Raw genomic sequence first — 10,743 nt, forward strand, 5'->3', positions numbered from 1 at the left:
AGTCACTGCAGGTGACCTGCTGAGAGAACTGAATGAGAGGATGGATGGAGAGACTCGTTATTCATGTGTTCCTCTTCTCTTCTCACTCTATCTCACCATCCCTCTCTCTCTCTCTCTGCCTCTGTTGCTGTGGCAACCAGGACGAGATCATGGTGAGTGGTTCACTGTGTGTGTGTGTGTGTGTGTGTGTGTGTGTGTGTGTGTGTGAGTTGTGTAGTACATGGTGACCTGACATCATAAAGCAGGTTTAAAAAGTGCAGAACAACTTGAAACTTAAACTGAATGTGTTGATAAATAATCATCTGATTATGATGTGTGTGTGTGTGTGTGTGTGTGTGTGTGTGTGTGTTCAGGTGATCCGTAAAGGTTGGCTGACCATCAACAACATCAGCATCATGAAGGGCGGAGCTAAAGAGTACTGGTTCGTCCTCACTGCTGAGACGCTGTCCTGGTACAAAGACGATGAGGTAACACAGACAGACACACACACACACGCACGCACGCACACACACACGTACAAAACATTATGAATTCTTGTGTTCATCGTTGATGTTGTCGCCCCCTGCAGGAAAAAGAGAAGAAGTACATGCTGCCTGTCGACAACCTGAAACTCAAAGACATCGAGAAGAGTTTCATGTCCAGCAAACACATCTTTGCCCTGTTTAACACTGAACACAGGTGTGTGTGTGTGTGTCTGTGTGTCTGTGTGTGTGTGTGTGTGTGTGTGTCTGTGTGTGTGTGTGTGTGTGTGTGTGTGTGTGTGTCTGTGTGTCTGTGTGTGTGTGTGTGTGTGCAAAGTGTAGTGAGAGTGTTTTAATATCACTGCAGACTGGTCCTGACTGGTCCTGACTTGTCCTAACTGGTCCTAACTGGTCCTGACTTGTCCTGACTGGTCCTGACTTGTCCTGACTGGTCCTGACTGGTCCTGACTTGTCCTAACTGGTCCTAACTGGTCCTGACTGGTCCTGACTTGTCCTGACTGGTCCTGACGTGTCCTATACAGACACAGATATCAGGAAGTGGTTCTGATTGATGTATCGGTCATCAGTTTCATATGTTGGACACTATCAACACGTACGCAGATGAGACTGTATTGTTTGTTTCCTCAGATTGAACTTTTAATAAAATAGAAGTGTTTCAGGAACGTGTATAAAGACTACCGTCAGCTGGAGCTGGCCAGTGAGTCTCAGGAGGAGGTGGACAGCTGGAAGGCTTCTTTCCTGCGAGCTGGAGTGTACCCTGAACGCAGCGTGGTACAACTCATTACTACTATCAATACACGTCATTACTGATTGTTACATGTTTTTACTTGTTCAAACTTTATTATAAGATTTTATTATGATCTGTTTTGTTTCTTCTGCCTCCTGCAGGACAAAGACAAAGTGAGTTCCCCGTTTCATTTGTACTGACAGATGTTTCTATTATTTTGTCCACGGGGGGTGTATACTGTATGTATATATAGCATGTTTGTACAGGAGAAGGTGTGTGTAGTTAACTGGCTGCCATGTTTGTGTAGGTTGAGGTGGAGGAGTCGAGCGGAGACGGACACATCCACAGTCTGGACCCTCAGTTGGAGCGACAGGTGGAGATTGTCAGGAACCTGGTGGACTCGTACCTGGCTATCATCCACCGCACCGTCAGAGACCTCATCCCCAAGACCATCATGCACCTGATGGTCAACAATGTACGACACACACACACACACACACACACACACACACACACACAGAGGAAGTGATATAATTAGTCATGTGACCTCCTCTGTCATCCTCAGACGAAGGAGTTTATCCACGCTGACCTGCTGGCTCAACTTTACTCCTGTGGAGACCAAAACAGCCTGATGGAGGAGTCCCAGGAACAGGTGAGACACTGAGAGACAGACGGGACTGAGAGACAGACAGACAGGTGGACACGATTGTCCCTCCTCCCCCGCTGGCCTGCACTCAAATTGGTTCGGCCCCAACTGAGCCTGAGCTGGTTTCCTCTTGTCCACACGTCATCAGGTCGTAATACGACACACGCGTGACTTCACGTCATCATCAAATGTCCTTTAGTTTAAAGAGGTGCGATCGCAGCAGGATGGAGAACAACAAAGAGAACACAACTAACTCTACTGACTTTGTGGGTTATTTTGAGTTGCTCTGGCTGAACCGCACCTCTTCCAAACGGGCCAAGAAAGTTTACCGTGTACGATACGGAGCGCTCACACGAGTCAAACAGACTTGGACACGGTACCGACGTGTCAGCAGTCTTCAGACTGAGCTACTGTCCGTTCATGAAGGATATTATTTAATATGTTGTTTATGATGATTTATGATTTGTTTATTTTTGTATTTATTAGACTAAAAATCTCAGAGGATCATTGAACGTGGTGAACGAGCCGCTAACACAGTGAGAGCTGAGGGTCAGACGGTGTTCAGACAGTTTCTTCTGATGGTTTCTACAACCTGAGCGACTTCTTGAGCAGAAACATTAAATCTGTCGGCAGCGTTCATCATCCTCATGTCTCTCTCTCTCTCTCTCTCTCTCTCTCGCCCAGGCTCAGCACCGTGACGAGATGTTGAGGATGTTTCACGCTCTGCGCGAAGGCCTCAACATCATCGGTGACATCAGCACCTCCACCATCACCACGGCGATGCCGCCGCCTGTTGATGACTCCTGGCTGCAGGTCACAGGGATGCCCTCAGGACGCAGGTAAAGTAGTGTCACTCACCTGTTCCACAGGTACGGAGTGTCAGATCATCATCACTGAGTCCCTCTATCACCGCCTGCAGGTCTCCCATGTCCAGTCCCACCCCCCAGCGTCGGGCCCCTCCTGGACCTCCTCGTCCAGGCGGTCGTGCGGCCCCCGGCCCTCCAGGTCGTCCGGCAGTGTCACCTGACCCCGGACCCCCACCCTCCGTCCCCTCCCGACCCAACAGAGCACCCCCACCTGGAGTCCCCAGGTACAGTGACTCTGAGGTGCAGGTGACCGGCAGCTGACTGGTTATATTCCAGTCCGACTCTGGTTCTGTGTGATGTGTTCAAAGACTGACAGGAAAAAGAGTTTCCTGTAGGTTTTTCTACACTGTGTGACAACACACATGATGTTGTTTAAGAAGCTTCAGTTGACATCATTCAAACAGGTCGCAGCTCATTGGTTAGTTAGTTCACTGAATTAGCTAATGCACAGAGCTAACGTTAGCATGCTAACATATTAGCGTTCAGACTGAGGAGTAGCACAGGTGAAGTTATTGATACATCTGTAAGTTCACCACCATTCTCACAATATTCAGCTTTTGTCTCTGACAGAATCACACAGTGTAAAGGTTCTTAAGATCAGCTGAAGACTACATTTCCCATCAGCCCTGTATCAGGATGCTGTGCTCTGATGCTGCATTCAGGTCCCATAGGAGCTCTGTGTCCTGCTGTTATGTTTAATTTATTCAGGAGGTTGTTTCTGTTCATTCTCAATCTGGGTGCGTTCCCAATCACATATTTATTATTTTTGCTCTTCACTACATACTGTTGCCGTCTGCATTCAGTTGGGCCACACGACTTCATCATCACAGTGCGTCTTGAACTTTTGACCCACTTGCTCTTATATCTGTCGCAGTCTTAGTGCCAAACCTCTGGAATACAAAGAAAATGTACTTCCGCTAAAATGTGTTGTCTTCTGTCATAACGGCGTCGAGTTATCGAATGTTTTAAGACTTCTCTGCCAGTGAGACTTTAATCAGGATCAAGAGAAAAAAAACATGCTTTAATGAGCGAACAGCCACTTGAAACTGTAATTCCACACACTGTAATGTGACCTGAAAAATAATTCTCCACGATAACGATGATAAATTATTTTTGATATAGTTATTTTTTAGTCTGTTTTCCTTTACCTAGAAAACACTACACCAACAGCCAATCACACAGCAGGAAACAGATGCATGTGGTTGATGCATGTTTCCGGCCCCTCCCACTCACAACAACTCATAGTGACGGTGACCACCTGTGTGTCGAGCCGACACCAGACAATGAGCGGTCCGACTAGCGAAACCGAGTGCGAGGAAACTGACAAAGACAAAGACATTGTACCGAAGAAAGGTCATAACACTTCGGTTATTTGGAAATAGTTCGGCTACCTGAAGTCTGACAAAGGACAGACCAGCATTAGGTGCAAGATGTGTCGGCGACCACCAACCTCTTCATCTCAAAAGGTACCGTCCCAAACAGTACTACGAAAGCATGAGTTAGCGCTATCATGCTAGCGTCAGCCTCCCCTCAAGTAGCCACCAGCCCAGCCCACTGCTGCTACTAGTCAAACTTCAGCTCGACAACCAACAGTTGCCGCTGTTTTTCAGCCGTTACCCCACATGAGCAGAAACCAAGCGACACACAGACAGAACCAGCGCAGTGACGTGCTGCATCACTAAAGATATGCTGCCTATAAGCAGGTTGAAGGGTAAAGTTGGAGCAGCAGCTCAGAGTCACCGCTGATCTGTGGTCTGCTCGCACGTCCGAACCACATCAGGTCTGACAGAACAGGAGGCGTTAAAGCTGAACTGAACAAGCTCAAGAATCCAGCAGCACAATCATCCTCAACTTTGCCTTTGTATTTCATTTTGTTTAATCAATGTTCAGTTCAGTACACTACCTCTAAAATGTTTGAAACAGGCAATTTGTTGAACATATTCATCATTGTATTTATCCAGTGTTTAACATGAAGCCATTTGGTTGGTTGGTTCTGTTGAATGTTTGTCACCTATTCATTCTGACTAATAACAATAAATAATTGTATTTTATAACCCATAATTAACCTTCTGGTTTGTTTTGGGTTCGGTCCTAAGGAGAATACTCTTAAAACTGTCAATTCAACATTATTATTGTTAAATATACTGTATATCGTGATAATTATCGACATCGATCAATATGAAAAAACATATCGTGCTAACAGTTTTGGCCATATCGCCCAGCCCTAACCTGAATGCAGCATGAATGTGGTTCCAGATGTTTCCAGGTGTTCAGACGTGTGTGGTGAAGACGACACTGAGTCCAGTTTATTCGACACATAACAGAACACCCACTCTCAATGAAAGCAGTCAATATTCAGTCATGTGTTAAAGCTGATTCTTTGAATCAAGTATGAGCTCAACATAAACTTCTGGACCTAATTTAATATTTAACTCGAGACCGTTCTTGTGTTTTTTACCAAACTGGACTCAGAGATCAACGTGAAACCACTCAGTGTTTTATCAGAACCAGAGTTCATATTTATTCTGTGGTTAGTTTCTTCTTTGTTGGTGCTTTAGAACAAACGCAGCGATCCACAAACAACCTGCACAGACATGGAAAAGAAAGACGAGTCTCTCTTTCTTCTTCTCTTCCTCCCTCGGCTCATTCTCCTCCTCTTCATCCTCACTCTTCATCACTCCTCCACCTTAAACACAAGTTTACAGAAACGATCAGTTCCATCTCTGAGTCCAGGGCATTATTAGCCTAGCTTAGCACAATGATTGGAAGCAGGGGGGGACAGTTAGCCTGCTACTAACAGGATAGATGGAGCCAGGCTAGCAGTTTCCCCCTGCTTCCAGTCTTTGTGCTAAGCTAGGCTAATCACACCCCAGACTCACAGAGACAAAACTGAAATCAATATTTTAACAAGGTCATCATCCACCTGGAGCCATGTCTGCCTGTCTGTCTGCCTGTCTGTCTGTCTGTCTGTCTGTCTGTCATCATCCACCTGGAGCCATGTCTGCCTGTCTGCCTGTCTGCCTGTCTGTCTGTCTGTCTGTCTGTCATCATCCACCTGGAGCCATGTCTGTCTGTCTGTCTGTCTGTCTGCCTGTCTGTCTGTCATCATCCACCTGGAGCCATGTCTGCCTGTCTGTCTGTCTGTCTGTCTGTCATCTTCCACCTGGAGCCATGTCTGTCTGTCTGTCTGTCTGTCTGTCTGTCTGTCTGCCTGTCTGTCTGTCATCATCCACCTGGAGCCATGTCTGCCTGTCTGTCTGCCTGTCTGTCTGTCATCTTCCACCTGGAGCCATGTCTGCCTGTCTGTCTGTCTGTCTGTCTGTCTGTCTGTCTGTCTGTCATCATCCACCTGGAGCCATGTCTGCCTGTCTGTCTGTCTGTCTGTCATCATCCACCTGGAGCCATGTCTGCCTGTCTGTCTGTCTGTCTGTCTGTCTGTCTGTCATCGTCCACCTGGAGCCATGTCTGCCTGCCTGTCTGCCTGTCTCTGCTTGTGTGATCCTGTTCTAACAGTACCTTATAAGGCTTATCAGGAAGCTCTCAGGTGCGTCAGTGTCAGAGCAGGTAGCCTCGCCCACTGCCCCTCCCCCTCATATTGACCATATATGGTTATTCTTTCAGAATCTCTATCAGTGACCAGTGAGGAGTCCACCAATGGTACGTCAGCTGTCTGTGTGGTGTCACTGTCTCTCACCAACTCTGTGTGCTTCATCTTCCAACCAGATCGCTGTCCTTGCCATGTGACCCCGCCCACTCCCCTAGCATCATAGATAGCTGTGTGATTGACAGCTCGATCGACCTGTTACTGACTGTCTGTCTGTCTCTCTGTCTGTCTGTCTCTCTGTCTGTCTGTCGTCTCCAGTCGGAGGGCTCCTGCATCTCCATCTCGACCCTCCAGAGCAGACTCTGACTCCTCCCTCTAACACACACACACACACACACAGACACACACACACACACACACACACACACACACACACACACACACACACACACACACACACACACACACACAGACACACACAAACACACACACACACACACACACACACACACACACACACACACACACACACACACACACATCCAGCTGGATGAAACATGTTTCGTGGTCACTGATGGAATCACGTGGTTTTGGAGACAAACAGACAGTCCACACAGAACCAGCTCCTACTGGTTCCTGCCGGTTCTGACCAAATCTAAAAGGGTTCTACTGGTTTCACTGGGTGACGGCTCGTCCAAGTCAGTTTCATTTATATAATTCACGACCAAAACTATCTCACCACACTTTTAGTTTACAGATTGCTGTTGGTACTGGTTTAATTGAGCTACTTCTTGGTTCTACTACCAGAGTTCTTTCTGGTTCCAGCTGGTTCTAAGTTGTTCTAACTGATTCCAACCAGTTCTGAGTGCTTCCAGTTATTTCTTGCTTGTCTCAACTGGTCCCAACAAGCCTCTACTTGTTCCTCCTTGATCCAGAAAATTCTGACTGGTTCAAGCTTTGATTGGTTACATTAAGTTCCAGCTGGTACCAACTGGTCTTTGCAGATTTAAAGTGTTTACCAGAGGTTCCAAAATGTTTCCACTGGTGCCAACTGGTTCTAGCATATGCCGACTGGTTCCAAGTGGTTCCAACAGGCTTCTTCTGGTTACCTTTGGATCCTACTGGTAATAATAATATTTGGTTCAGGTGGTTCCAAGAACCTCTGGTCCTACCAGGGGTACTACTGCTTCCAGCTGGCCCAACAAGCTTCTACTTGTTCCAGCAAATTCTGACTGGTTCCCACTGGTTCCAGTTGGCTCATGAGTTAAAATAAGTTCCAGCTGGTACCAACTGGTATTTATAGATTTAAACAGGTTCCTTCTGAAAGGTTTCTACTGGTTTCAGCTGGTTCCAACAGGCTTGTACTGGTTGTGTTTGGTTCCAGCTGGTTCCTGCTGACACAGTGCATGTAGTGTTGCTCAGGTCAGTTCAAATCACCTTCAGTTTGTTTCAGTGGTGCACAGCTTCTTCTCGCCCGTGTCGTCACCTTGTGACCACTCGCTGCTGTTCAGAGACAGCGTTCACGTACAGTTAAGTGTCATCAGCTTAATGATGTATATGAGAATCAGTACGGTCCCTCGACTGGGTCCGACTGACAGATTTAGTTCTGATGTTCCTGACTTGAGTTCTACTCTGCTGACCTCTCCTCTGGTTTATTGTGTTTTATTTATCAAAAAGATGTTTTCTTTCCGTACATAATTGGTTCCATCATAACTGGTTCTGGCTCGTCCCAACCGGTTCTTAATGGATCTTACTTGTTCTGAGTGTATCTTACTAGTTCTGTCTCTGAATGATTCCAACTGGTTCCAACCCATTCTGGCCAGTTCCACCTGGTTGTAACTGGTTTCAAACAGTTTGGACCAACTGGTTCCAACTCATTCTTAATGGTTTCATTTAACCTGAATGTTTCCAGCTGGTTTAACTGGTTCAAACCGGCTCTAAACTGGTTGTGACTGGTTTGAATTGGTCTCAGCTGATTCTAGGAGAACTGGTTGTGATTAATGCATGTTTATTTGGGTTGTTGTCTCTGACTGGTTCCCACAGGTACCAGCAGAGTATTGTTCAGTGACTGATGTGACCATTGACCCTTGTATCCTTGAGCCCTCCTGCCTGATGATCTCTCAGTCGATTCACTGTCTCTTCTTTTCTTTTCTCTTTCTTCATGTTTGTTTTTGTCCTTTTTCCCAGTCGTCCCAGTAAAGGTAGCCCCGCCCATGGAGAGAGCCCCCAGTCTTCTATTGAGGGTTAACCTGAACCAAGTGTGTGTTTGTGTCTCTGAACTGTTCTTCTGGTCTCTACTGATGCTGTGTTACTGTGAACCTTACTAGTAATAATAATAATGACGACATTATGTATCAGCACAATATGACGATATAGCAAATGATCAGCTAATTACTATTGCAATATTGAGTGTATAGATATGTTTTCCAACTGTCTGTCTGCACAGGAGAGTGAGGCAGGTCATCTGCCTGTCTGTCTGCCTCCTCATGCTGTCAAAACAACAGTGACAGAAACATTAATGTATCAGCTCACGTCATGAAGTACTGTAGACTCCAGAGACGCTGTCGAAGTGAAGACCTCTCACTCCTCTCTGGATGTTCAGGCTGCTCTGGGGTCAGACCTGCCTGCACAGTTAGCTACTAGCTATATAGCCACTAGCCAGTGAGCTACTAGCCAATTAGCTGCTAGCCAGTAAGCTACTAGCCAGTTAGCTAACTGCATCCGCTCCTGGAACAAAATGATGTATTTTTCTTTTGTGTGTTTTCTGTCTTATGTGAAGCTGATGAGATAGTCTTATGCTGAAATGTTGCATTATGGGAACTTTTCTTTACAGTGTAAAGCTTACAGATTGTTTTAACTTATATATTTATTAATCTATTTATTGATTTTTATTATTTGTGGTTCTTTATAAAATGGCATTGCTGATTTTAGCTGTCATGTTGATTTAGCACCGTTACCATTGATCCTAGAATCTGTTCCACTGTGTTCTGGTTGTTCTGGACTCTGTTCTGTTCCACTGACTCCTCCGGGTCTTTTCACCACCATCTGGTTCTAACCAAGTGGCTATTTGGATCACACTGGCTCCACAGCTGGTTCTAAATGGTTCCATTGAGTCCTGCAGGTTCTTCCAGCTGGTTGCAGTTGGCTCCAGTTTGCTCTGACAGATTCAACTGGTTCCAACTGGTTTTGGAACCAGTTGGAACCAGTTGACTAAGTTAGCATCAAACTGCCAACTGCAACCATCTAACATTCACACTGTGGAGGCGTCAGTGACTCCATACTTCATCTTTTTTGCAGAACAGTTCCTCATAATTTCCAGAAAGGTTTTCTGAGAACAACCATGTCATTTGGATTTATTGAGTTTGAGCGTACCGAGCTGCACTTTGACCCAAATCACTGAAATCTTTATAACAAAGAAATTATCAGGAAATGTCCAAATAAAGTGTCATAAGATGGAGTTCCTTATTGAGAAGTGAACATTGTGTAGCAGTAGGGATGTTTTCAGTGTTTTGTTCGATTCCTCTGTCTTTGATTTAAATACTTAACGAGCTGGTCTTCAGTTATTAAAGTGTTATTTTAAGGTTGTTGATGGAGATGTGATGAGTCAGCAGTATTCGTGCAGCAGTGCAGATGTGATGTGTGCAGATGTTTTCTTCACCAGCTGATTGAAGGACAGACTGAATCTGAACTTTACCTGCTGATCTATTTATTCTACCTGTTTGTGTCGTGTTCATGTTGTGATTGTGTCAGTTAGTCGAGCTCTGAGCTGCGTTCAGCGCCTCACACGCTGTCAGTGTTTGTAGCTGTGAAGTGTCACTTTAGTGTCAGCATGGACGTTAACTCTGATTTGAAGTAGATTTGATATGTTTTATGATTTTAATAATCAGTGAAGTGTTGCACATGTTGCTCTGCAGCGGCGTGTTGAACGCAGCTCGGCCTCCCACACACACACACACCTGTGATCGTGGATAGTTCACTCTGTATGGTATTAATATAAATGTTTACAGATTATATGAAGATTAAAATGCACCATATATATGTGAGGAAGAACATATATATAGATCTATTAACGGAAATATGCAGCGGCCCAGACTGTAGTGTATGTTTGTGTGAGTGAGTGAGTGTGTGTGTGTGTGTGTGTGTGTAGTTTTGCTGTGTATCTTAGTGTCATGTGATCAGGGCCACAGTGATGTGTTGACATGAATAAAGTTTGTGTGAATGAAGATGACAAGTTGTGTTTGATTTTCTCTCACACTGTTTGTCAAAGCGCAGACAGTCGGGTGAACCATCAGTCTATCATTGGCCAACTTCCACCAATCAGATCAACAGTAGCAGCGCTGTGGTGAATCAACATGGGAGCATGTTTTCAGTGTCGTAATGAAAGAAACTCGAGTCCTGATAGAGCTGATGCTATAGCAGCTATGCTAACCTCTGGAGGAGCCGCCATGTTGTTTTCAAACCAACCGTCTCTCTTGTTA

The 10,743-nt window shown here is 45.5% G+C and overlaps 1 protein-coding gene across 7 annotated transcripts in view; it reads left to right on the forward strand.

Moving 5' to 3' along the window:
* Positions 1-10,488, forward strand: part of dnm1b (dynamin 1b) — a 23,823-nt gene extending 13,335 nt beyond the window's left edge. Inside the window, exons 14-24 of one of the 7 annotated variants that reach the window (XM_084358732.1) lie at positions 141-152; positions 354-467; positions 569-678; positions 1,142-1,253; positions 1,371-1,382; positions 1,517-1,684; positions 1,775-1,861; positions 2,540-2,694; positions 2,775-2,945; positions 6,343-6,378; positions 6,584-10,488. In XM_084358732.1, coding sequence (XP_084214858.1) covers positions 141-152; positions 354-467; positions 569-678; positions 1,142-1,253; positions 1,371-1,382; positions 1,517-1,684; positions 1,775-1,861; positions 2,540-2,694; positions 2,775-2,945; positions 6,343-6,364 — 963 coding nt within the window. In that variant the 3' untranslated portion in view covers positions 6,365-6,378; positions 6,584-10,488. The remainder of the gene's footprint in view (positions 1-140; positions 153-353; positions 468-568; positions 679-1,141; positions 1,254-1,370; positions 1,383-1,516; positions 1,685-1,774; positions 1,862-2,539; positions 2,695-2,774; positions 2,946-6,342; positions 6,379-6,583) is intronic. The other 6 variants (XM_084358733.1, XM_084358734.1, XM_084358735.1 and 3 more) reach the window with 6 other exon arrangements.
* The last annotated feature ends 255 nt before the right edge of the window (positions 10,489-10,743 follow it).

The sequence above is a fragment of the Pagrus pagrus genome (genome assembly GCF_965226575.1).
Source record: "Pagrus pagrus genome assembly, chromosome: 8".
In the NCBI taxonomy this organism is placed as follows: domain Eukaryota; kingdom Metazoa; phylum Chordata; class Actinopteri; order Spariformes; family Sparidae; genus Pagrus; species Pagrus pagrus.